General features: G+C 41.7%; 1 protein-coding gene across 2 annotated transcripts; it reads left to right on the top strand.

Moving 5' to 3' along the window:
• The first annotated feature begins 572 nt into the window (after positions 1–572).
• LOC102436765 (zinc finger protein 595-like) lies at positions 573–24,646 on the top strand. 2 transcript variants are annotated; one of them, XM_023754325.1, is made up of 6 exons: positions 573–737; positions 12,387–12,547; positions 14,884–15,010; positions 17,324–17,413; positions 20,004–20,077; positions 24,376–24,646. In XM_023754325.1, exons 2-6 carry the CDS (start codon positions 12,533–12,535, stop codon positions 24,397–24,399), a joined length of 330 nt encoding a protein of 109 aa, XP_023610093.1. In that variant the 5' UTR covers positions 573–737; positions 12,387–12,532; the 3' UTR covers positions 24,400–24,646. The 2 variants fall into 2 exon arrangements, with proteins under 2 accessions (XP_023610093.1, XP_023610092.1); XM_023754324.1 differs by lacking the exon at positions 24,376–24,646 and adding an exon at positions 20,912–22,246.
• The last annotated feature ends 504 nt before the right edge of the window (positions 24,647–25,150 follow it).

Raw genomic sequence — 25,150 nt, 5'->3', positions numbered from 1 at the left:
CAGTCCCCACAGGTGAGTGCACCACTTTCCAACAGAAGTTTTGAGCAAATCCGTTTTCATCCTGTTAAAACAAAGACATTGTAGCTTTCAACTTAAGTGGTACATATTTGCCAAATTTTACATTAAACAGTTTGAAATATCAACTTAAAATGGGCAGGGAGTATTCCTGCTTTACAGGGCACAATAGAAATTGCACAGGTTCAGAATTCAGAAAATACAAACTGTGAGGCAAGAGGACAGGAGTCAGGACCCAGTTAGCATCCCTGGCGACGCTGACCCTGGTCATCATCCTGGGGGCTGGGCTCCACCGTCGAACCCGAAACCCGACTGTGGGCCGCAGCCCGACCACCTTTTCCGCCTGCACGCAACGCCCACCCTTAGCCACAGCGCATTCCAGCGCCTCCCCAGTGCCTGGGGCTCAGCCCAAACCAAGCGCCCCAGGTGCAGCCTCCGAGTCTAACCCCAGTTCTCGCCCCCCCCCGCTTCGGCCCCGCCCCGCCCTCTCGTTGTCCCCGGAGCCCTGGCCGCCCCGAGCCCCACCACGCCCTCTTTGTCGCCCCGCGCAGGCGCAGTTACTTCCGAACCCGGAAGCGGCTGGTGCGGAGGGGAGGTAACCGTGGCGTCTGAGACCTTTGGTCTTTCTCCTTTAAACTTCAGCATCTCAGCCCACAGCCCTGCACGTGTGAAGCCCGGGGGCCGAGGAGACCTTGAAACCCCGAACCCGCCTCCCATCAGCGGTAAGTCTCGCGTCCCGGTGAGACCTCTGACCCCGAGGGCTTCGCTGCGGGATTGAGACCCGCGTTCCCTGTGGCTGAAACTGTGGAGTCCTCTCTGCCTGCGGTCTGCCTTCCCGGGGCCCCTGCGCACCGCCCGCGCGTGGTTTTCCTGCTAAAACCGTTCACGGGCCAGCCCTCCCCCCAGGCCATTAAAGTGATGGGAGATGGAGTCAAACCCTCTCTCCCTCTGCAGCCTCGAGTTCCCGGCCTGTAGAGCCGGATTCCTCCCTGGCCTGGGAGTATAGACACCCCCCTTTCCAGTTGCTCCCACCCCCGCCCCCCACGTCCCACTTAGTAGGTATGAGGCCGGATCAGTGAGGGGGCCCAAGAGGATTCCGCAAAGTTGAGGACGTGGAAGGTCCTTGCTAACAGACTGTAGGTATGAAAGAGGAACTCGGGAAAGTGGTAACTGGAGGACAAATAGAGACCATGGAGGAAAGGGGGGAGCTGTACAGACGTGAAGGGGACCAAAAGGGTGAGGAGCCCTTGGTTAGCAGAGGTGGGGCCCCGAAGGGCGAGGTACCTGAGATGGAGAGAGTCAGGGGGAAAAGTTGGATGAGGCCAGTGCAGGGGCTGGAAGGGAGGAAGGGATGACCGAGCCCAGCAAGAATCAGCACTGTGTGGCCCTGGCCGGTTTGGCTCAGCGGATAGAGCGTCGGCCTGAGGACTGAAGGGCCCCAGGTTCAGTTAGGGTCAAGGGCATGTACCTTGGTTGCGGGCACATCCCCAGTAGGGGGCGTGCAAGAGGCAGCTGATCGATGTTTCTCTCTCATCGATGTTTCTCTATCCCTCTCCCTTCCTCTCTTTAAAAAATCAATAAAATCTTAAGGGGAAATGAAAAAAAAAAAAAAAGAATCAGCACCGTGCTCTTAGCCAGGCGGTGGTGCCAGGGAGTCTGGCAGGAGAGGTGGAACCTGAAAGACAGAAGGGAAGCAGAAGGGACACAGGGATGGGGGAGAAAGGTGGGGAACAATCAGAGAGATTAGGGAGAAAGGGCTACTGAAGGTGACGGTTCCAGTAATTTCACGGAACGGATATAGGAAAGGAGTAGAATAAAGGGGAGACAGGAGCGAAGGGGAAACACAGGAAAGGACAGTGGAGAGAAGCAAAGGAAAGAGAGCGACCTAAAGGATTGAGAAACAGAAGTGGAGGAGGAAGGGAACCCAGTTCTGGGTGAGTGGAAAACTGATGGATGTGGGTGTTAAGTTGTGATGTGTTGACTTGTGGCTTTATGACCTATTTAATTTAATATTTGTATTTCAGTTTTGCAGATGCAAATGAGAATTGCAAAGGTCCAGTTTATAAGGCTTGCTCATTTTATAAATGATAAAATGGTTATTTGCGTCAGCAGACAGCTTTCATTTGCAGCCCTTATTCAGCCAGAGGGGAGAGTCTTGTCTCAGTCAGTCCTGGGTCTCTTCCCATTTCCTGGGATGGGATTAGCGAAGTGAACTGGGACAAGAATGACCAAGTCTATCCCCACATGGTGCTTTTTCAAGGAGTATTAAAAGTGTTGGTCTTTTATTTCTTTGAAATGGGTTTACTCTTTCCTTTCTACTGCTGTTATATTTGATTGTTTTTAAAAAACATAGTTAGTCCTAGCCACTTTTTCTCAGTGGTTAGAGCATTAGCCTGCTGACTGAAGGGGCCTGGGTTCGATTCCAGTCAGTCAAGGGCACGTACCTCGGCTGCAGGCTCCTCACAGGGCGGGGCCCTGTTCGGGTCTTGTGCAGGAGGCAACCAGTCAGTGTGTTTCTGTTACACTGATATTCCTCTCCGTCTTTCCATCTCTCTTCCACTCACTCTAAAAATCAATTGAAAAATATCCTCGGGTGATTACTAAAAAAAAAAAAAAAGAATTAAAAAATAAAAAGCATTTGAAATAAATCTTTGTTGAATTTTCCTTTTTTTGTAAATTTTCATTTACTTCCAAAATAAGCATTGGTGACATCTCATAATCAGCTCTTACCATTCTTTTCTAAATACAAGGTAGCTTAGAAAAACACAATTAACCCTGGAAGACATTATATTTTTAAAAATTTGAATTTTTCCCTTCTGAATATATTGTACCTACTTTAGATTATATGCTTTGTATTTTTTCTTTCCTGTATAACATGTGGGAACATCCATTGGTGCATATAAATGATATATTAGGCTATTTCAGTGTACACTTAGTAAGGATGGCTATGTTCTTGAGAGAACCTAGTTTTAGTGAGTTAGTATAATATTCACAGTTTTTAAAATTCCATTTATATGATTTGTTAAATTAGTGAGCTGTAAGCTTCAATGATATTCCTTTAAATCCTTTTTCTCCATTCTCTGAAAATGTTGAAGGATGGACATGAAACTTTGTTCCAAGAGAGCTCATCTGTTTATGGTGAAGGAATTTGATCAATCTAATTCCATAGCTAACATTTTTTTCAAAGTTTTCAGCGCCAAAATTTGTGTGCATCATTTTATATATTTTAAATAATTCTCTGTGAATTCCTGGAAAAGATGCAGAAAATGATTGTGTTTCTTTAAAAGACCTGGGGACAGACAATTCTATGATGGAAGGAGTATTATCAGTGTCTTTTGGACAGATCAGGCAATTGAGGTAGACGAGTGAAAGGCTCAGATGCTGGAAGCAAAAGGCTCAGAGTCAAGTAAAATCTATGAATTTTTGCAAATTATTTACCTCCAGGTGCTTTGGGTTCAGCTTCTGAAGTAGGATAATAAAGGCTCCAGCTTTGCAATTAAGTGTGTGAATATGTAGAAAGCCCAGCACAAGACCTGTGTCACTGAGGTGCTGTGTGTGCAAGTGATCACTACAAAGTGTTTCTTGTTAGAGCTCTCTGTGCTCATCAGGAACCCACTGGGACTTTACTACCCGCACGCCCTTCAATCCACCTGCCTCCTGCCCCCACACCTGTTCCCAGGTTCTTTCTTCCATCACAGGGGTCCCATGATGCTGCTGCCCTGAGTAGGAAGTCCCAGCAGCTTTGCCTGGTGTTTGAGGTCTTGGTTTTCTTGTGGCATTTTTCAAAGGTTCACCCACACCCAGCGCAGTTTGACCAAAGTTACTGGAACACCCTGAGCATTTTCACTCTTTTTTAAAATTTTTTATTTATTTATTTTTTTTCTTTTTCTTTTTTTTAAAATTAAATCTTTATTGTTCAGATTATTACATTGGTTCCTCTTTTTCCCCACCATAATTCCCCTCCACCCAGTTCCCACCCCACCCTCCGCCCTCACTCCCCACCCACTGTCCTCATCCATAGGTGCACGATTATTGTCCAATCTCCTCTCGCACCCCCCACAACCTTTCCCCCCCGCAAGCATAGTCAGTCTATTCCCTTTCTATGTCCCTGATTCTATTACAGTCACCAGTTCATACTGTTCATCAGGTTATTTATTCACTTGATTTTTAGATTCACTTGTCGATAGATGCATGTTTGTTGTTCATAATTTGTATCTTTACCTTTTTCTTCTTCTTCCTCTTCTTAAAGGATACCTTTCAGCATTTCATATAATACTGGTTTGGTGGTGATGAACTCCTTTAGCTTTTTCTTATCTGTGAAGCTCTTTATCTGACCTTCAATTCTGAATGAAAGCTTTGCTGGATAAAGTAGTCTTGGTTGTAGGTTCTTGGTACTCATCACTTTGAATATTTCTTGCCACTCCCTTCTGGCCTGCAAAGTTTCTGTTGAGAAATCAGCTGACATTCGTATGGGTACTCCCTTGTAGGTAACTGATTTTCTTTCTCTTGCTGCTTTTAGGATTCTCTCTTTGTCCTTTGCTCTTGGCATTTTAATTATGATGTGTCTTGGTGTGGTCCTCTTTGGATTCCTTTTGTTTGGGGTTCTATGTGCTTCCTGGACTTGGAAGTCTATTTCTTTCAGCAGGTAGGGGAAGTTTTCTGTCATTATTTCTTCAAATAGGTTTTCAATATCTTGCTCTCTCTCTTCTTCTGGCACCCCTATAATTCGGATGTTGGTACGTTTGAGGCTGCCCCAGAGGCTCCTTACACTGTCTTCGTATTTTCGGATTCTTTTTTCATTTTGCTTTTCTGGTTGGGTGTTTTTTGCTTCTTCGTATTTCAAATCTTTGACTTGATTCTTGCAATCCTCTGGTCTGCTGTTGGGAGTCTGTATAATATTCTTTATTTCAGTCAGTGTATGCTTAATTTCTAGTTGGTTCTTTATCACAACATCGAGGGTCTCATTAGATTTCTTGAAGATCTCAATACATTTATCGGCGGTCTCACCAGTCTTTTCGAGGGCCTTACTAAATTTATTGGCGGCTTCTAGACAGTTCTTTAAAGACCTTAAAAGTGTGGTTTTGAACTCTATATCCTGCAGTTTGCTTTCCTCCATTTCTGTCATTTGTGTCCTGTTTCTTTGTCTCGGCATTTTTATGCTTCGCTGTGTCGATAGAGTGCCTTCCTGTGCTAAGAGTCCCAATTACCTGAGTTAGACACTCTTGGTGCACCCACCTGTGGGCTTTGTGCACAGTCTTGTTGTAATTAAGCCTTGATTGTTGTAGTTATCACTGGGAGGAATTGACCTCCAGGCCAATTGGCTGTGAGAATCAGCTCTGTCTGCAGTGGGAGAACTTCTGTGCTGGAGGCACCCCTCTGGGGCAAGACTTGCTTCAATGGGGCTTTGGTGCTCACTGAGTCTGCCCCCTGAGTGTGTCCTTTAAGTTTCCACGGAGCTGCAAACTGGATGGTCCCACTCTGACCTCTGGGCTTCCTGGCTCCTGGAACTCTAGGGAGGTGCTAATCTAGCCTTTGCCTGAGGTTTCCAGCAAAAGCCTCCCTGCAGGGCTTGGGCAGGGCAGATCCCACGGGATCAACAGGGCGGGGTTAGCAGTTATGGCTGCTCTCAGTCTTGCCCTCAGAGGCTCTGCTTCTCAGTGTCCCGGTAATCGGTAATAGGTGCAAGCCCCACGGAGAGAAAGCTGCCCTAGGGTTCTGACCGAGTCTAGACAGTCCTGCTTCTCCCGTATGAGTCTGGGTCCCTAGAGACTCGCCCGGAACTGGAGCTCAGAGCCTGAGACTCCCTCCAGATTGAAAACGACAACCGCACCCTCAGCCGCCAGCCTGCTCCGCATGCACTCCGAACCTTAGTATTTTACTTCCGCACTGCGCCTCCTCTGAGTCTGGGTATGCTTTTCTCTTTCCTTCTAGTTGTAGAATTTCCACTCAGCCAGCCTTCCTGTGCTTCTGGGTGATGTCCGTTTCGTCTTTTAGTTGTATTTTTGAAGTGGTTATGCGAGGCAGCAAACTCCGGTGTTTACCTATGCCGCCATCTTGGGTGTCTCGAATTTTCACTCTTGGAGGGCTTTGCATAGGGTTCCCTTCCCTTCCCATACTCTCCTGGCTTATAGACTGTGGACCCAAGTATCTCCCTGGTGGCCCTTTACACTCACAGTTCCCACTGAGCTCACTGTCTTTTCCTCATCTTTCTCATTACCCAGCTTTCCCTTTGTCCACTCAGTCACTGGACAAGACCCAGGGTCCTCTATACCAACAAGTGCCCCACTCCTGATCTCTATCCCTCTTTCTCCTGGTTTCAGACCCCTGAATTGACCCATTCTCTCCTTTCCATCTCCATGGTTTCAGCTGGTTTAGCTTCTATCTTCTGTCCCTCAGCCTTCTTTGAGCCTCCTCTTTGGTCTCAAGTTTCTACCATCAAGTCTGTCCCAATCTCATAGCCTTAAAGGGGTCTTTATCCAGAGTTGACCTACCCTTCCCTGCTTACAGCCCTCTCATTCCACCTGTCCCTTCAACAGTGTCCTGGATCCTCAGTTTAATGAGGAACTCACCAAGACAAGTTAGCACCCACTAGCTGCAGGAGGTAGGCAGCCATAATGCAGCATTGGTTTCCTGGGGGCCCCTCCACCTCTTCCTTCACCAGTGCAGGCATCAAGCAGGTACTAGCAGCAGGAGCAGAGGGGCCTGAGGGATTGTAAGGGCTGCATTCCCCCAGACCCTGGGTTTTTTTGGGGATTGTAGGGAGGAGGAGTCCGAGAGAAGAGAGGTAGGTGGTGATTGAGGAGAAGTGCTAGGACAGGGAAGGAAAGAAAGGCCTGCCTGGTGCTGGTTGTGTAACCTCGGGAGTACTCCTGGCGCACTGTGGCTCAGGCTCCACATTGGTAAAATGGGCACAGTCGTTACCATGTAATGTTGTCACAAGAATTAATGACTCTGCAGAAAAAGCTTAGAACAGCCTGGCCCTTAGGATGGTTGCATTTTATGTTGTAATTGGAAAAATGTTTTCTATTGTTTTTCCATCAAATTGTTTATTCCTCTTCTTTACTATCCTATGAGAGTTATAGGGGTGACAAGAACCTTATGTGTCTAATTCATTGCCAGAACCTATTAGTTAGAGCTCGTTAGATAATATTCTAATAGTTTCAATACATGAAATATTTCAGTGAATGGATAGATAATAAAACATGCAGTGTATGAAGCTAAGATGGCCCATTGGAGCCCACAGGTCAGGCTCCCTTTGCTCCTTCTACACTCCATCTCCTGCTCTCTCCCACTCCCTGCATCAGCTGCAGGCACAGGGGCCTCCGCACTGTTCCTTAAACACATAGGCAGGTTTCTGCCTTAGGGCCTTTGCCGTGGCTGTTCCCTTGTTCCCAACTTTCAGTGAGTTTTCCACGCTGTTTTAACTTGTCTGCATTGGGCTTCTCTGGACTCAGATGCTTTTCTGTTTATTTATTTGTTTGCTTATTTATTATCTGTCTCCTGATTAAGATGGCTGCCCACATGTGCAAGGCCTTGGTCTTGTTCTGGTCTGTGTCTCTAATGCCAGGCACCAAGGAGATGGTTAATCTTGGATGAGTAAATGTATGTACAAGTGATGGACAAAGCTAAAGATGAACGACATAAAGGAATGGATATGTGGGAACAAATTGAGAAACATATGTTTAGAGTTAGAGTGAGAGTGACAGTCTTTTTAATTCCTCTCTCAGAACCTGACACATCTTTAGACAAATACAACAAGGACAAAAAGACTGAGTAACACCATGATATAAAGTTGGGAGTGTATGTACACACCCACTTGACTCTGATCCTAGAAAAAAAAATCTTTTCTTTTCCTAAGACCATGTTTAGTTACAAAGGTGATTATATACATAACCTCAAAGAAAGCATCAAAGAAATGAAAAGGTTGAGTATTACAGGGCACAGTCTGCCCTCAGATTGCATAAAATACTTCCATGTTGATACTGTAGTGCTGGCCCATCCAATATGGCAGCCAGTCCCCTGCTGTGGCTGTTGAGCTTGTGAACTGTAGCCAGTCTCAGTTGAGATGTGCTTTCAGTGGAGGATACATATTGATTCTTCAGAACACAGTAGGGGAAAAGGATGTGCAATACCTGGCATAAGTTTCTTTAAATATTGACTATTTGTTGAAATAGAACTATTTATGGTAAATATATATTCAGTTAAATAAAAGATTGGGTTAATTCACATTTGTGATTTCATAATTAATTGTTTGAAAATTATAAAGTTATCAAAATTAAATCCAACCAGATCAGTATAGAGAACAGATTAGTGGTTGTCCTTGGTTAGGGATAGGAGTTGTTAGAAGGCAGCTCCAATTAAGGATCTGGTTTGTGGTTCTGATTTAAACAAAGCTACATGGTTAATAAAATTTCATAGACACACACACTTAGACACCCACCCCCATAAACTTTTCATGTAAGGCTTCAGTTGGGTCTCAATCATATGTTGAAATCTTATCCACTGCCTTGGGATATTACCCTACTTAAAAAATTACCTTAAAAATAGGGATATTACCTTATTTAAAGATTACCTTAAAAAGATAATCCACTTGCCCTGGCTGGTTTTGCTCAGCGGATAGAGCATGGGCCTGAGGACTGAAGGGTTCCGGATTCCATTCCGGTCAAGAGTACATCCCCAGGTTGCTTTCTTGATCCCCAGTAGGGGGCATGCAGGAGGCAGCCTCTCTCCCTCTCCTTTCCTCTTTGAAATCAATAAAACAAAATATAATCAACTTAAAATAAGGGCATTAATAGTGGGCCCTCCTCTAATATGCCTGTTTTCCTTCTTAACAGGGGAAATCTGGACACAGAGATATGCATAGAGAGATAAGGTAGCAATTTTTTATTCCTGAGAACAATGTTAGTAAAATAATAATGTGGGTCTATTGACCTGTTTATCTGCTATTAAAAGCATAAATTTCCCCATGAAGATTTACTAGATGTACCGGTTAATAATGCGAATTTTTTTCAATAGATGGTGTTACACATATATTGTTATATATGCGATTTGATATGCATGCTATTTTGTTGTATTGACAACAAGCTTAAAAACTTCATATGTCAAATTTTCTGAAGGTGTTAACATCATAGATATTTTTACACTTAAAAATGTCGAATTTCGTCCCAAAAAAAGAGCATTTTAATTCATTACTTTATTTTGAAGAAAAGTGCTGCTGAATATTTCGGGAAGCTTATGGTGAACATGCTCCATCTCAAGATACTTGTGAACACTGGTGTAAATGCTTGAAAAGTGATGATTTCGATGTGAAAGACAAAGAACGCCCAGGTCAAACGAAAAAGTTTGAAGACGAACAATTACAAGCATTATTGGATGAAGATTGCATGTCAAACTCAAAAACAACTTGCAGAAAGATTAAACATTGCCCAGCAGACAATTTCCGATCATTTACAAACAATGGGAAAGACTTTAAAGGAAGGAAAATGGGTGCCACATCAACTGAATGAAAGACAAATGGAAAACTGAAAAGTCATCAGTAAAATGTTGCTTCAACAGCATGAAAGAAAGTCTTTTTTGCATCGAATTGTGACTGGTGATGAAAAATGGATTTATTTTGAGAATCCCAAATGCACAAAATCATGGGTTGATCCAGGTCAACCATCAACATCCACTGCAAGGCCAAATCGCTTTGGAAAAAAGACAGTGCTCTGCGTTTGGTGGGATCAGGAAGGTGTGGTGTATTATGAGTTTCTAAAACCAGGTGAAACCATTAATATTGATCGCTATTGACAACGAATAATCAATTTGAACCACTCTTTGATCGTGAAATGACCAGAATTTGCCAGAAGACAGGGCAAAGTCATTTTGCTTCATGATAACGCAACATTACACACTTCAAAAACCAGTGAAAGACACGTTAAAAGATCTTGCCTGGGAAGTATTAACCCACCCACTGTATTCACCAGACTTTGCTTCTTCAGATTACCATTTGTTCCAATAGATGGCACACGCACTTTCTGAGCAGTACTTGAGAACATATGAAGAAGTGGAAAATTGGGTCTCTGAATGGTTTGCCTCAAAACAAGAAAAGTTCTATTGTGACGGTATCTACTAAAAACCTGAAAGATGGGGCAATGTGTAGCTAGTGATGGACATTACCTTGAATAAAGAACTTTTGATGTTTCTCTTGAAATTATGGTGTTTTCTTTGTTTACAAAATCCGCTATTATTAATAGGTACACCTAGTAGGGCTTGCTCTAAGGTTTTATAGTGAATCTGCTATGTTTCAGGAATTTTTTTTCTATTTTTTTCATAATAATTGTTAAACTCTATCAAATTTGGGAGTCATTTGTATTAATCATATTTTTCTCAAATTTCATAATATGACTATTAAGTTTATAGATTTTAAACTTAGTAAGTACTTTTAATATATAACCCTGTATAAATCCAGCTTCAGAATTCTCACAATACAGTCAAACTCACAGGAACAAAGATTAGAGGATGATTAACATTGCCAGAGGCAAAGGAGAGTGGAAATGGGAGTTGCTGTTCAGGGATAAAGATTTTGATTTATCAAAGATAAATAAGTTTTCAGAGATCCACGGTATAACATTTTGCCTGCTGTTAACATTATTGTCTTGTGCACTTAGAATTTTATTGATTCTGGTTAGTGTTTCTTAGTGGTCGAGCGTTAACCTATGAACCAGGATGTCACTGTGTGATTCATGGTCAGAGCACATGCCCAAATTGTGGGCTCAATCCCCAGTAGGGGGTGTGCAGGAGGCAGCCGATCAATGATTCTCTCTCATCACTAATGTTTGTATCTCTCTTCACTCTAAAATCAATAAAAATATATTTTCAAAAATTTTATTGAAAGATCTCATGTTGTGTTCTTACTATAATAAAACATTAATAAGAACAATGATTAAAATGTGTTTAGGGTTCAGTTAGAGAAAGTGAACATGAATGTGGTATAAGGAATCTCATGTCTTGAGAGGCTTCTAGAGTATGCTCCTTTAGTTCATTTGCAAATGCAGCTGTGATGGAAACACTTTTCTGCCCCTTGTCCCTTAGGGATTGAGGCTCCATTCACCCATGGACGGGATGAGGCCTGTTATACTGAAAGGGTGAGGACTACGCCCTCCATATTACCCTGTGTCCTCCATTTTTGGGCAGCCATGTGCTCAGCGGGGCTTCTTCCCGGAAGCCCAAGCCTCTGCTAGTCCCACCCCTGATTTCTTTAAACTAACCAATGACAGTCAAGGGAAGTGCGCGCCGTGGAGATGACCACATCCTGTGTAACGAGACACCGACTTGCCCCTGGCCAATCGGCAGGGCCCACAGTCCTCTCTCCTCCCCTTACTATAAAACCTCTCTCCCGCGCTCTCTCTCGCTCTCTCTCTCTCTCTCTCTCTCTGCCACTTGGCTTGCCATTGCATCGGTGAGTGTGGTCGGGGAGCCGAGCTAGCTCGAATAAAGACTCTTTGCTTTTGCATCGGACTCCGCTGGCTCTCTGGTATGGTCTTTTGGGGATCTTGAAATCTGGGCATAACAATACCATGTGTCCCCTGGGAGGGGTGTGGGCAAAGAACTGGGGACTGAGGGTCATTTTGGAAGAATTCTGAGGACAGGATTTTCACAGAATCCTGTTGCCACCAAGTTTTTTTCCCCTCCCCTGTTTGCATCTGCACAGTAGCTACAGACCTAGCTAAACCCATTCCAGGACAACTCCATCTCCAGGGTTCCTCCCTAGGAGCCTGCCCTCTAGAAGTTCCTACCCCAATCCTTCACACTACTCATAGGTCTCAGATATGTTGGGTCTAGTATCTCTAACCCAGTGCTACCTAAAGCAGGTCACCTGCACCAGGGCACTAGGTAAAGATGCTATTTCATGGGCTTCACTGCCGACCTACAGAATCATAACTTTTTAGAGGGACCTGGATCCCCAATGGTTCTGTATGCACATTAAAGCTGTAGAAGAAATGCTTAGCTAGATGGTCCCCTTCTATTAGACCCTTTGATGAATTGTAAGAAGTAACATTATTGTGCCCTCCCCCACAGAGTTGAACAACTGGTCTGGGTTGTTGGTTTAGTGTGGTGCTCCAGGTGATTCAAAAGGGAGGCTAGTATTTATCAGAAGAGCTATCTGCCCCAGTGCATTTGTGAGAGTTGAGAGCTGGCTTTGGTCCAGGGGAGGTAACAGGGTTCTCTTTTGAGTTTGGAGGAACAGAAGTGCAGCCCACATTCTCATTGCTGGGTTGGAAATTGTGCATGTCTGTGGGATAGGAGAGCACAGGATTATAAGAGAGAAAAACTTACACTTTGGTCTTAATGTAGGATCTCACTTTTTCTTAATCTCTCCTGTGACAAAGGACAGGGGAGTGTGACATTTTTCAGCATTTCAAGTCTTGCCTGTGAGTGTGGTGGAAGCACGGCATATGCTCAAGATGCAGGTGTGATTGGTCAACATAAAGTCGCCTGAGAAAACAACCCAGAGCAGGAGGAGGAAGAGGACAATATGGCTGCTTCTCAGGTAAACGCTCTGTCTTGGGTCAGTTCTGTGTCTGCTTTTCCTTCTCAAGTTTATGGATGTAGGTGGTGCAGACTTTTGCTTCTCTATTTCTGATGATCCTGCAACAGGAATTTGTTTTCAACTGCTTACTTTTTTTCTTGTGATTGTCCAAGTTCCCTCTTTAAAATGTGACTGTCCCCTTGGGGTTTTTTGGGTTCCCCAAGTTAGAAATCAAGAGGAACCTCCAGAGAAATTTCTTGGGAAATTTTCTTAGGCTTATGCTCGATCATAAGGGAGACAACACAGAAGAAAGGAAGGTCCTCTGAGCTGCTGAGGGGCAGGCGCAGCTTGGTGGCCCTAACAAGCTTGGGACACATAGGAGGGTGGTTTGAAAAAGGCCTGCTGGTGGAGATTTCCATTTCAGGGTGCAGTTACTTCCTTTTCCAGTGGGGTTGTCTGGTTGTTAGCGCCTGCGCTGTGGGGGAGAGATGGCAGTGTAGTTCACTAGAGCCACCCCAGGAAGGTCATGTAGCAGTTAAGCCTTCATCAACTGCTCATGTGGGTCAACAGTTTCAACATCTGCAAGGAAGCAGGCCTTTAGGAGGCAGATAAAGTCAGCTACCCCTGCATTTTTGTCCACAGCTTTCTGTCTGTTGTGTCCATCCAGGTCCCCTATACGAAATGAAATCTCACCATAAATTAATGGCCATTATGTGGGAGGAAGATACTTTCTTCTACTTTCAAGGTTCTCTCAGCTGGCCTAATCGGATAGACGTGATATGTAGGCTAATAATCAATAGCGCTAGTATTTTATATTATGGTGTGTTTGCCTTCCTTTTGTGTTTATAAAGTAACAAGATGATGATTCACAAAGAGATTTGTGAGATTAACACATTGACATTAATGTTTATTTTATTTCAGGGTAATTTTATTGACATGAAAATATTATTTTATGTCGTATTTTTTGTGTACATAGTTTCCATTTCTATGTCTGCCTTTTTGCAAAAAATATTATTATTTGAGCTCTTTCTTATCTTCTTGTTTATATTCTTTTTAAAAAGAAATATATTTTTATTGGATTCAGAGAAGAAGGGACAGGGAGAGAGAGATAGAAACACCAATGATGAGAGTGAATCATTGATCGGCTGCCTCCTGCATGCTCCCTACTGGGGATCTAGCCCCCAACTTGGGCGTGTGCCCTTGACCAGAATTGAACCTGGGACCCTTTAGTACACAGGCCGACACTCTATCCACTGAGCCAAACCAGCCAGGGCATTGTTTTTGTTCTTTTCAATTATAACAGCTGTAAACATTCATGAGGGTTGTGTCTATGTATTGGTCTGTATTCTTTTTGACAGATTCCAGATAAAGTTTGGAATAACACCCAGGCTCTACCATTTTCTGGATGTTTTGTAAAATATTCTCATAAAAAGATGAATAGCCCTAGCTCAGTTGGTTGAGCGTTGACCCATGCACTGAGAGGTCACTGATTTAATTCCCAGTGATGGCACATGACGGGTTGAGGGCTCAATCCTTGGTAGGGGGTGTGCAGGAGTTAGCTTATTGATGTTTCTCTCTCACCAACGTTTATGTCTGTCTCTCTCCTTACCCCTTTCTGTCTTTCTAAAGTCAACAAATACATTTAAAAAAAGGGAACAATGATGTTATTCTTTGATTACTTTTGAGATTTATGAGTTAATATATAAAAAACTGTTAAAACAGTTGTGGTTGCTAGGCTTACTAATCTGTGAGACCTGTAAATTCCTTAAAACTGTTCAGTCAAAGTCTTGTATATGAATTTTTTTCCTGTGTTTTCTTCTGTGCTGTCTAAAGATTTGGCACATGGACCAGCACATTGGCATCTATAGTTATAAGTGAGCTGGTTAAACATGTGGAAGCTCACACCGCATCCAGAACTCATTAAAAAATTTAAAAGCGCTACACTGTGCTCACTCAGAATGACTTCTCCAGCTAAGAAATATATACACTTGATCCTGTGTGATTCAAACAAAGCACTAAAAATGGATATGCCTGTGTTGGGGTCTTTATTTTTAAAATTTCTCTTCCAGAAAAGTAAAGCTTCTACAGTGGTTTTGTGGATCATATGCCATCCTTTCTCAAAATACATTAGAGAATATTAGTGTCAAAGTGATGCCATTGGATAACTCAGGATACTTTCCTAGATCAAAACCAACTCTATTAAAGAAACACACATACACACACACACATAGACACACACACACACACACACACACACACCCCAAACCAATTCCATTAACTCTGTTTTCATTTTGGGTGACCTTATGACCTCTGCCCATGGTCAATAGAGTAATGCTTTTCCCCCCTTTTAATTACAGGGACAGTTGACCTTCAGTGATGTGGCCATAGAATTCTCTCAGGAGGAGTGGGCGTGCCTGGACCCAGCTCAGCGGAAACTGTACGCGGATGTGATGTTGCAGAACTACAGGAACCTGGTATTCCTGGGTGAGGATCACTTTCAAGATTTTGTACTCCACCCATAGGGTTTTGTTTTCTTCATTAGTACAGTGTCTGCTTAGAGCCTCCGCTTTTTATGATAGAATTTCAGACAGACCCGTGTTCTTAAGGAATGAAGTTGGGGTGCAGAACAGAAAGGCTTTCCTGTTTTACTGGTGCAGAACAGAAAGGCTTCCTGATGTATTTGGTAGTGGAACTCAGGATCAAAAAATTTAAATGTTGTCTCTAGTATAGTAAAGGTGCTGTCAGAAAATACTATTTTGGGAAATAATTTTCTAGAATATTCTGATATTCTACAGTGTCCATTTTTCTCATGTGAGCACAGTACTAGATTGTAATTGGAGAATCTCCATTGAACTCATGTTCCCTTTTCTTTTTTTTTTGTTTTAATTAAATCTTTATTGTTCAGATTACATTTGTTCCCCCTTTTTCCCCCCATAACTCCCCTCCTCCCAGTTCCCGCCCCACCCTCCTCCCTCACTCCCCACCCACTGTCCTCATCCATAGGTGCACGATTTTTGTCCAGTCTCTTCCCGCATCTCCCACTCCCCTTTCCCCCCCAAGAATAGTCAGTCCATTCCCTTTCTATGTCCCTGATTCATTATAATCACCAGTTCATTCTGTACATCAGATTATTTATTCACTTGATTTTTAGATTCACTTGTTGATAGATGCATGTTTGTTGTTCATAATTTGTATCTTTACCTTTTTCTTCTTCTTCCTCTTCTTAAAGGATACCTTTCAGCATTTCGTATAATACTGGTTTAATGGTGATGAACTCCTTTAGCTTTTCCTTATCTGTGAAGCTCTTTATCTGACCTTCAATTCTGAATGATAGCTTTGCTGGATAAAGTAATCTTGGTTGTAGGTGCTTGGTATTCATCACTTTGAATATTTCTTGCCACTCCCTTCTGGCCTGCAAAGTTTCTGTTGAGAAATCAGCTGACAGTCGTATGGGTATTCCCTTGTAGGTAATTGAGTCTCTTTCTCTTGCTGCTTTTAAGATTCTCTCTTTGTCTTTTGCTCTTGGCATTTTAATGATGATGTGTCTTGGTGTGGTCCTCTTTGGATTCCTTTTGTTTGGGGTTCTCTGCGCTTCTTGGACCTGTAAGTCCATTTCTTTCACCAGGTGGGGGAAGTTTTCTGTCATTATTTTTTCAAATAGGTTTTCAATATCTTGCTGTCTCTCATCTTCTGGTACCCCTATAATTCTGATGTTGGTGCGTTTGAAACTGTCCCAGAGGCTCCTTACACTATCTTCGTATTTTCGGATTCTTTTTAGATTTTGCTTTTCCGGTTGGGTGTTTTTTGCTTCTTCGCATTTCAAATCTTTGACTTGATTCTTGCGCTCCTGGTCTGCTATAGGGTGTCTGTATAATATTCTTTATTTCAGTCAGTGTATGCTTAATTTCTAGTTGGTTCTTTATCACAACATCGAGGGTCTCATTAGATTTCGTGAGGCTCTCATCGAGTTTATCGGCAGCTTCTAGCAAATTATTGAAAGACCTCAAAAGTGCGTTTTTTAGCTCTATATCCTCCATTTCTGTCATGTTTTTTTGTCTCTGCATTTTTTATGCTTTCTTCGTGCACCCCCTTGTGGTCTTTGTGTGCAGTCTTGTTCTAGTTAAGCCTTGATTGTTGTAGTTAATACTAGAGGGATTTGACCACCAGGCCGACTGGCTGTGAGAATCAGCTGTATCTGCAGTGGGAATACTTCTGTCCTCTGGAGAGGTGCTAATCTAGCCTTTGCCTGAGGCTATCCGGCAAATGGCTATGCACAGTGCTTGGGCGGGTCGGGTCGCAGAGGATCAACAGGGCGGGCGGAGGGAGCAGTTATGGCTGCTCTCAGTCCCGTTCCCAGAGGCTCTGCTTCTCAGAACCCCAGCAACCGCTGCAAACCTCGGAGAGAAAGCTGCCCTCACGTTCCGACTGATGCCAGACAATCCCGCTTCTCCCATTTGAGACTGAGTCCCTAGAGACTCGCCCGGATCTGGAGCTCAGAGTCTGAGACTCCCTCCTGATTGAAAACGACAACCGCGCCCTCAGCCACCAGCCAGCTCCACGCGCACCTCCGTACCTTTGTATTTTCCACACTGCGCCTCCTCTGAGCCTCGGTATGCTGTTCTCTTTCCTTCTAGTTGAAGAATCTCTCCTCAGCCAGCCTTCCTGTGGTTCTGGGTGATGTTTGTTCCCTCTTTTAGTTGTATTTTTGAAGTGGTTGTTTGCGGCAGCAAACTCCGGTGTTTACCTATGCCGCCATCTTGGTTTTTTTTTTTTCATGTTCCCTTTTCTAATAAACAGGTGTGTCTAAGCCAGACCTGGTCACCTTTTTGGAGCACATGAAGGGGCCCTGGGAGTTGAAGAGGAAAAAGACAGTATCCAGCCAGCCAGGTAGGTGGGAATCAAGGAAGCGGATGACCCAAGTGAGAGGCCAAGGTTATGGAGGAAGTCAGATATTATAATATGTTTTGGAAAGATCTGCTGCAATAGAAATGATTTTGGAGAGGGTCAGGTTTATTTCTGTTTCTGTCTTCAAGGGACAGATTCTCTTCAACACTTACTCTCTGGCACCATGTAAGGGTTCCCTTGTGCTCCTATGATCTTCCTTCGCATTTACAGTGAGAGCCAAAGACCTGCCCTAACAGTGTGAGGGTGGCATGACCTGGCTACTCTTGCATTTCTTGGTGAACCTGGGGAAGTCTGTGCACGTTGCTGAGGAATTTTACGTTAAACTACGTTTAAAGTTTTGTTTTCTGCCTCTGAGTAATTTGGGAGGGAAGTGGTTGAGATAGTGGAATTTGGTTCCCACATCCCAGGAACACTGTGGATCAGTTTCCAAGTTGTCTTATTCTTCATTTTGCTTGATGAAGTCTGTTTCTGATGTTTTTATTGTATATTTCAATTCAGGTACTAACTATATTCTTCAGCTCCCAATATCTGTTTGGTTCTTTTTTTATACTTTTCCTCTGTTTGTATTATTATTTTTCTCATGCATAGTTTTGATGGTAATATATTTTTTAATTTTTTTCGCTATATTTTCCAATTGAGCCTCTTTAAGATGTGTTTGTTTTCACAGCTTTGTTACGTAATTAACAGATGTTCATTAACTTAGGGCCAATTTATGGAGATATATGTTGTTCCTCTGGTTGGATTGTTTTTCTGTTTCTTCCTAAACCTTGTGATCTTTTGTTACTATTCCAGGTCATTAGAAACAGCTGCCATCTCATTCTTTATGAACTTGCTTTGTACAGGAGTAAACAAATAACAATCAGCTGTGATAGATTGTTCATTGCCTGTCAAACCTATTCTGGAAAGTGTAATCAGTGTGTGTGTGTGTGTGTGTGTGTGTAACTCCTTTTTTACTATTTCAATTGTAGTTGCCAATATATTATATTCATGTCAGGTGTACACCCCAGTAATTAGACATTACATAGTTTCCATGCTGGGGCTACTTAGCAAGAGTGATGTGGTACACTGGGGCCAAATCCTGCTTGTTTGAGAAATTTTTGTAAAGATTGAAGCATAAGGCAATTCAGGCTGTTTGTATGGAAAAGCCACTGGAAACAGCTTTGGTGGTCCCAGACGTTGATGGGGTGGATCTCAGGAAATCTTCAGGGTGGGTTGAAAAGTGTGAGCCAGGTTGATGGAGACGTAGCTATGGGTCTTGTTTGCCAGCTCTGTGGGTGAAGGGCTCAGAAAAGGAGCAAAGGCTTGTACCAAGACTTATGCCTGGGAGAAAGCTCCTTCTGTAGCTCTTGTCTTTATACCAGAGACTTGAGTTCCAACCTGTATGTCCCTGGTGCCATTCGAGCTGCTACCACAGTGCTGGAGCTCACAGGGCATGAATATGAGTAAGTCAGAGCATGAATCTTTAAGAGGAACTGCCTAGGACTCCATCAGCTCTCTGTTTCACTGAGGCACAATCCCTGCTAGTTTTTACAGCCAGAGTAATGGGGACAGCTCTTCTTGGCATTGGAACCCTGGGCTGACAGGCGTTCTGTGGGTCTGGGACCTTTCCCTCCTCAGATGTGACTTCTGCAGCTGATATATTGCTGGTGATTTTTGTTTTTTAAAAATATATTTTTATTTATTTCAGAGAGGAAGGGAGAAGGAGAGAGATAGAAACATATAGCTGGTGATTTTAATCCAGCACATGGGCCCAGTCCATTCTGTGGCGTTGCACCTCCTACCAGTCTGGATAAGCCTTCTTCTTTATATCCTTACGTGTAGAACTTCATTCAGCTAGGTTTCAGGCAGTTTTGAATGATGGTTTTCCTGTAGTTTAGTTGTATTTTTTGTGTGGTTGTGGGAGGTTGCCAACGCTATAATTACCTACACCGCCATCTTGACCAGAAGCCTGTGTGTATTTTGTGTAACTTCCCAGTTTAAAACATACTTTGCTTTTATTTAGAGCTCATGATATCTTCCCATTCCTGATGTCCTTCTTCAGCATTGCAGTCTTTCTGGTGCTTGAACAATTACTAACTTTTTTACTTAGTAGTCCACCACAATGTATGCTCAGTATATTTCATTTCTATAGAAATCTGTTTTATTCAAAAACGAAAAAATCCCTCGGGTATTTACAAAAAATTCAGACAAACGGAAACCCAATACACTTACTTATTTCTCTTCTGGGAGAAACTGAGAATTGGGAGTTATCCCATAGATATTTTGTAGTGTGTCAGAAAGGGTGAGCAGTTATTGTGGGTAAGTGTAGGTAACTTTCCCCCCTCTTCGTTATGATATTTTTATTTTATGCTTTCTGGTGGATATTGTGGTCTTTGAAGTCGCTTCTGAAGTACTTTAGGAGATAATTGGGTCAGTAATTGTTGGTAAGTTAGCATCTCCATGGAGGAAGAAAGTTTTTGTGCTTCCTATTCTTCAATCTCACTGAAGTCTTCTTGCAGGTATTAATTCTGTACATTAAAATTTAAAGAATATTTACCTGAGTGTATTTTATAATTAATTTGTTATATTTCAGCTATGTCTTCTCAGGTTATCCAGGATTTGTTGCCAAAGTCAGGTGTAGAAGTGTCATTCCAGAAAATGCTACAGGTAAGATATCACTGATGTGGCATTGAGAATTTACACTGAATGAAAGTTTTGTAATATGCAGGGGAATATGAATAGAAAAAAGCTTGTTAGTCATGATGGATGTGGCCAAAGTGGGACAGTTACCCTTAATAAAATCTTGTTGCCTAAAGAGATTAAGGATTTAAACATTTTGAAAATTTCTACTTGATATCAGTTTCATTGGCAGAACAATGTGTTTCTGAACATAAAGACTAAAGGAATGTTTTTAAAAGTACATATCCTCTGCTCTGGCTGCTGTGTCTCAGTTGGTTGCAGTGTCACCCTATATTCTGAAATGTTGTGTGTTCTATTCTGGTCAGGACACATGTAGGTTTAGGGTTCAGTCGCTGCTCTAGGTGCAGGCAGGAGGCAATCGATCAATGTTTCTCTTTCACTTCGATTTTTCTTTCTCTCTAAAAATCAAGAAACATGTCCTCATATGAGAATTAAAATAAATAGATGAATACATATTCTCTGAAGTAAAATTTGTAATTACAGAGAAGTCACATAGTTCATTATGGAAATAATTTTTGAATGATTTAATGTAGCATTTGATTAAACAGTCAAATATTTCTAAAAATGAGATATTTTAAAAATGAAGATACAAGTTATAAATGAATTTGTAAATCCCTTAAGCAATTTTGTATTATTCTTTCATGGGGAAATATTTATTTTTCCAGAGTCTTTAATTTCCAAAAATGTGCAAGATATATATATAGCTGTCATGGTATCAGAATAGGTAATTCGAAAAAACTGTACATGTGCAATGATACTAGAGCCCTAATTAAAACTTTTTCACTCTTAAATCATTATCAGAGTACCTATAATGAAGAGAGAAGTCACCAATGCAATGAATCTCAGAAAAACTTCAACCAAGGGTCAAATTCTAATAACCATCAAAGAGCTCAACTTCCACAGTACAAGTATAAATGGCCTAAAGTCTTTGAAAAAAACTCAGATATTTTTATACCTCAGAGTATTCATACTGTAGAGAAGACAGAAAGTTTTATTGAATGTGCCAAGTCTTCCAGCCAATCATCAAATCTTACTGAACATAAAAGTACTCATATTGAGGAGGAGTTTCTCCCATGCATTCACTATGTGAAAGTGTTTAGTCAGTCTTCTAAGTTAAATATACATAAGGAAATCCATACTGCAGAGAAGCCTTACAAATGCAAAGAATGTGATAAAGCCTTTAAGTGGCATGCACATATTGTTTTACATCAGAGAATTCATAGTGGAGAGAAGCCTTATAAATGTAGAGGATGTGACAAAGCCTTCAACGCTTATTCAAGCCTTATTCGACATCAGAGAATTCATCATGGAGAGAAACCTTATAAATGTAAAGAATGTGGGCAAGCCTTTAACAGGTGTTCAAGCCTTACAAAACATCAGAGAATTCATTCTGAAGAGAAGTCTTATAAATGCAAAGAATGTGGCAAAGCCTTTAGCCAGTGTTCAAGTCTCAAAAATCATCAGAGAATTCATACTGGAGAGAAGCCTTATGAATGTAGAGATTGTGGTAAAACCTTTAACCAGAATTCAAATCTTACAAAACATCAGAGAATTCATTCTGGAGAGAAGCCTTATAAATGTAGAGAATGTGGCAAAGCCTTTTCCTCGAGCTCAAATCTTACTCAACATAAGAAAATTCATTCTGGAGAGAAGCCTTATAAATGTAGAGAATGTGGCAAAGCCTTTACCCAGGGCTCACATCTTACTCAACATCAGGCAGTGCATACTGGAGTGAAGCCACATATTTGTAGAGAATGTGGGAAAGCCTTTAGGTGTTGTTCAACCTTTACCCATCATCAGAGAATTCATACAGAAATGAAGCCTTATAAATGTAGAGAATGTGGGAAAGCCTTTACCCAAGGGTCACTTCTTACTCAACATCAGAATATTCATTCTGGAGAGAAGCCTTATAAATGTAGAGAATGTGGCAAAGCCTATAGCTGGTCTTCAGCCCTTTCTAGACATCAGAGAATTCATATAGAACAGAAACCCTGATAAATGTAGAGAATGTGGCAAAGCCTATAAATTATGTTCAAACCTTTCTAGCCATTGGAGGTGTCATACTAGAGAGAAGGCTTACGAACATTAACAATGTGGCAAGGCCCATATACATTGATTAGAGCAGTGATTCCCAAAGTGGGCGCTACCGCCCCCTGGTGGGCGCTGCAGCGATCCAGGGGGGCGGTGATGGCCACAGGTGCATTTGTTTTAACTTTTTTGTATTACCTTTCTATTCTGAGTTCAATAAATAGTTTCATAATTTCAAACTTCAATGTTTCTAATTTACACCTTTCTTTACTATATTTTACGAAAAGGGCAGAAACATTAATACATATATCTTTCTGTTTAATTGCTATTACAATTTAAAAAAAATTAATTTCCAGGGGCCGCTGAGTAATATTTTTTCTGGAAAGGGGGCAGTAGGCCAAATAAGTTTGGGAACCACTGGATTAGACCTTACCAAATATATGAGAATGCATACCTGAGAGAAGCTTTACAAATGTGAAGAGTGACAACGCCTGGCAGTGTGGCTTAGTGGTTGAGCATGGACCTACGAACCAAGGAGGTCATGGTTAAATTCCTGGTCAGGATACATACCCGGGGTCAGGCTCTATCCCTATTAGGGGGCATGCAGGAGGTAGCCAATCAGTGATTCTCTGTCTTCCTTCTTCTCCTCCCTAACATCAATAGGAACATATTTTTAAATAAAGTGTGACAATGCCTTTAACCTCGGTATAGCTTTACTCAATACTAAGGAATTCATAGTGAATAGAAACAAACTAAATATAAATATGGGAAAACCTCCAACCATTGTCCAAACCTCACTAAATATTAAAGAATTTGTACCAAAGAGAAGCCTTACAAGTGTAGAGCTTGTGATAATGCCTTTACCCAGTGTTGAAACCTTAGTCAATATCACGTAATTTACTGAAAGAATAAAAATATAAACAATGTGGCAAAACCTTTAATCATTGCTCAAGCCTCAATGTACTTTAGAGATTTCCTAGTGCAGAGAAGCCATGCAAATGTAAAAAGTTCAGCAAAGACTGCTTTTAGCATTTACATCTTAACTGCCACATGAGTGTTCAGACTGGAGAAAAACTTAAAATGTTAAAGAATATGCAAACTCTTTACCTGGACCTAAAGCCTTTCTGAATATCAGACAATGCATACTGGAGAGAAATTCTACCTTTGTGAAAAATGATGAAAAACCTATTCCCCAAATCGTATTTCAGAAAATCCCAGAGAATTTGTACTTGAAAGTGACTTTAATCAAAATTAAATGTAAAATATCAGAGAATTCACAGTAGGAAGTATTAAGTCAATAACAGTTTTCAAATATGACTTTAAATCAGAATACTTATTTTAGTGAATCCATTAAGAATTTTTGGTATGACTCAAAATACCAAGGGGATGAATTTTAGGATAAATCTGCATCCTTTTTTATTACAATACAGTGGGGCCTTGACTTACGAGTTTAATTCGTTCCATGATGGAGCTCGTAACTCAAATTACCCGTATGTCAAATCAAAAGTGAACGAGTGAGACATGTGATGCTGGGCTGATGTTGTGGTATTCACTGTGACGTTCACTGCGCCAACCAGTGGTGGGGTATCTAAAGTTGGCTCATAATCCGAATTTTAGCTTGCAACTCAAAGCAAAAAATCTGCCGAGAGACGGCTCGTACTTCGAAAAACTCGTTAGTCGGAACACTTGTAAGTCAAGGCCCCACTGTAGTTATTTGTGACTTTTTGAAAGGAAAGTATTACTGTGGTTTATATCTAAATTCATTTCATCATTCTTTGAATGCTTATAATGTGTATTTTGAGCAGTGGCAATACAGTGTGTTTGCAATTTTTTCCCCCCAATGCTTTGTTTAGAGTATGTGTGCACTTAATATGTTCATTTATAAAGTTACACACTCGAATACTACTCCATATTCTTTAGATTGTTTTAGGACATATTCTTTTATGTAGCACAGAACCTGAACTTCTCTACTGTGAGTATTAAGAAAATTCAGATTATATACATATCTGCATAATAAATGAAATTTATTTCACAGGCATTTTAATATATTTTTTTTATTATTTGGGCAAAAGTTCATTGTGTCTTGGTCTCACGACTGAGCTATGATGTGACTGCCTTAACATAGTGCTCAGGTTCCTGAGAGATGTATGAATGTTGTGAAAATCTAGGATTTACATTTTTGTGATAATGTCAGGGGCATTTTGTATTCTTTCTCTGTGCAATCCTGGGCCTGACAGTTGGGAAACAGCCATGATTATTAGAGGTGTTCACTAATCACCACCTGGGATTATTGAAAACGGCTGAACAAATGTGAAAGACAGAAGAGAGGGTGAAAAAGACCCAAAGACACACCAGGAAAAGGATGCTTTGGGTAGTTCTGGTGTGAGGAGGCATCTGAGGGAAACATTAGCCTGATGAGTGTGTTGGACCCACTGATTGTGCCTGTACAACATGAAAACCAAGAAGCTGCAGGCCCAGAGTATGGGCCCTAAAAATAAAATATCAGTAAAAGTCATGTTCTTAGTCACTTGCCTTCTCCTTTCTTTTTACTTCTATTTACATTTTATTAGTTTAATAAAGGACTGTCTATTTCTTCCTTAAACTAGTTTATATTACAAAGAAGTATAAATGGCTTAACATGTTTAAAGAACTATTTTAGAAGATAGCTGGATTTTATTTGTCTGCCTTTTGGACCTGCCTGTGCCTTTAATATCAGTCTGAGATGGATGGCTTGGTCTTGTGTCCCTGGAGGTCTGTGAAGAGACTTGCTGTTACGTCCTGAAAGATGTAAAAAAAAAAAAAAAAAAAAAAAAAATTAGGGTCTGATTTTAGTATCAGGGCCAGGTTTCAATTACATTAGGGTTTGTTCCAGCATGTCCCCAACTTTGAAGCAAATGCTGATTTTGCTGTCTTTAAAGAGATTCTTGGATCCAGATGCCAGCCTACAAGTGGGGAACTTTTACTGAGAAAAGTCTGAGAACGTGTTCAGGCAGCCAGGCCCCTGGAAAAGCT

The sequence above is a fragment of the Myotis lucifugus genome, unplaced genomic scaffold (genome assembly GCF_000147115.1).
Source record: "Myotis lucifugus unplaced genomic scaffold, Myoluc2.0 scaffold_60, whole genome shotgun sequence".
In the NCBI taxonomy this organism is placed as follows: Eukaryota; Metazoa; Chordata; class Mammalia; order Chiroptera; family Vespertilionidae; genus Myotis; species Myotis lucifugus.
This window is presented reverse-complemented; position numbering and strand designations above follow the sequence as displayed.

Excerpts from the sequence above, each read along its gene's own strand:
- LOC102436765 (XM_023754324.1), top strand. Across the intron at positions 17,414-20,003 it reads GACAGTATCCAGCCAGCCAG|CTATGTCTTCTCAGGTTATC; the intron begins GTAGGTGGGAAT and ends GTTATATTTCAG. Across the intron at positions 20,078-20,911 it reads CATTCCAGAAAATGCTACAG|AGTACCTATAATGAAGAGAG; the intron begins GTAAGATATCAC and ends AATCATTATCAG.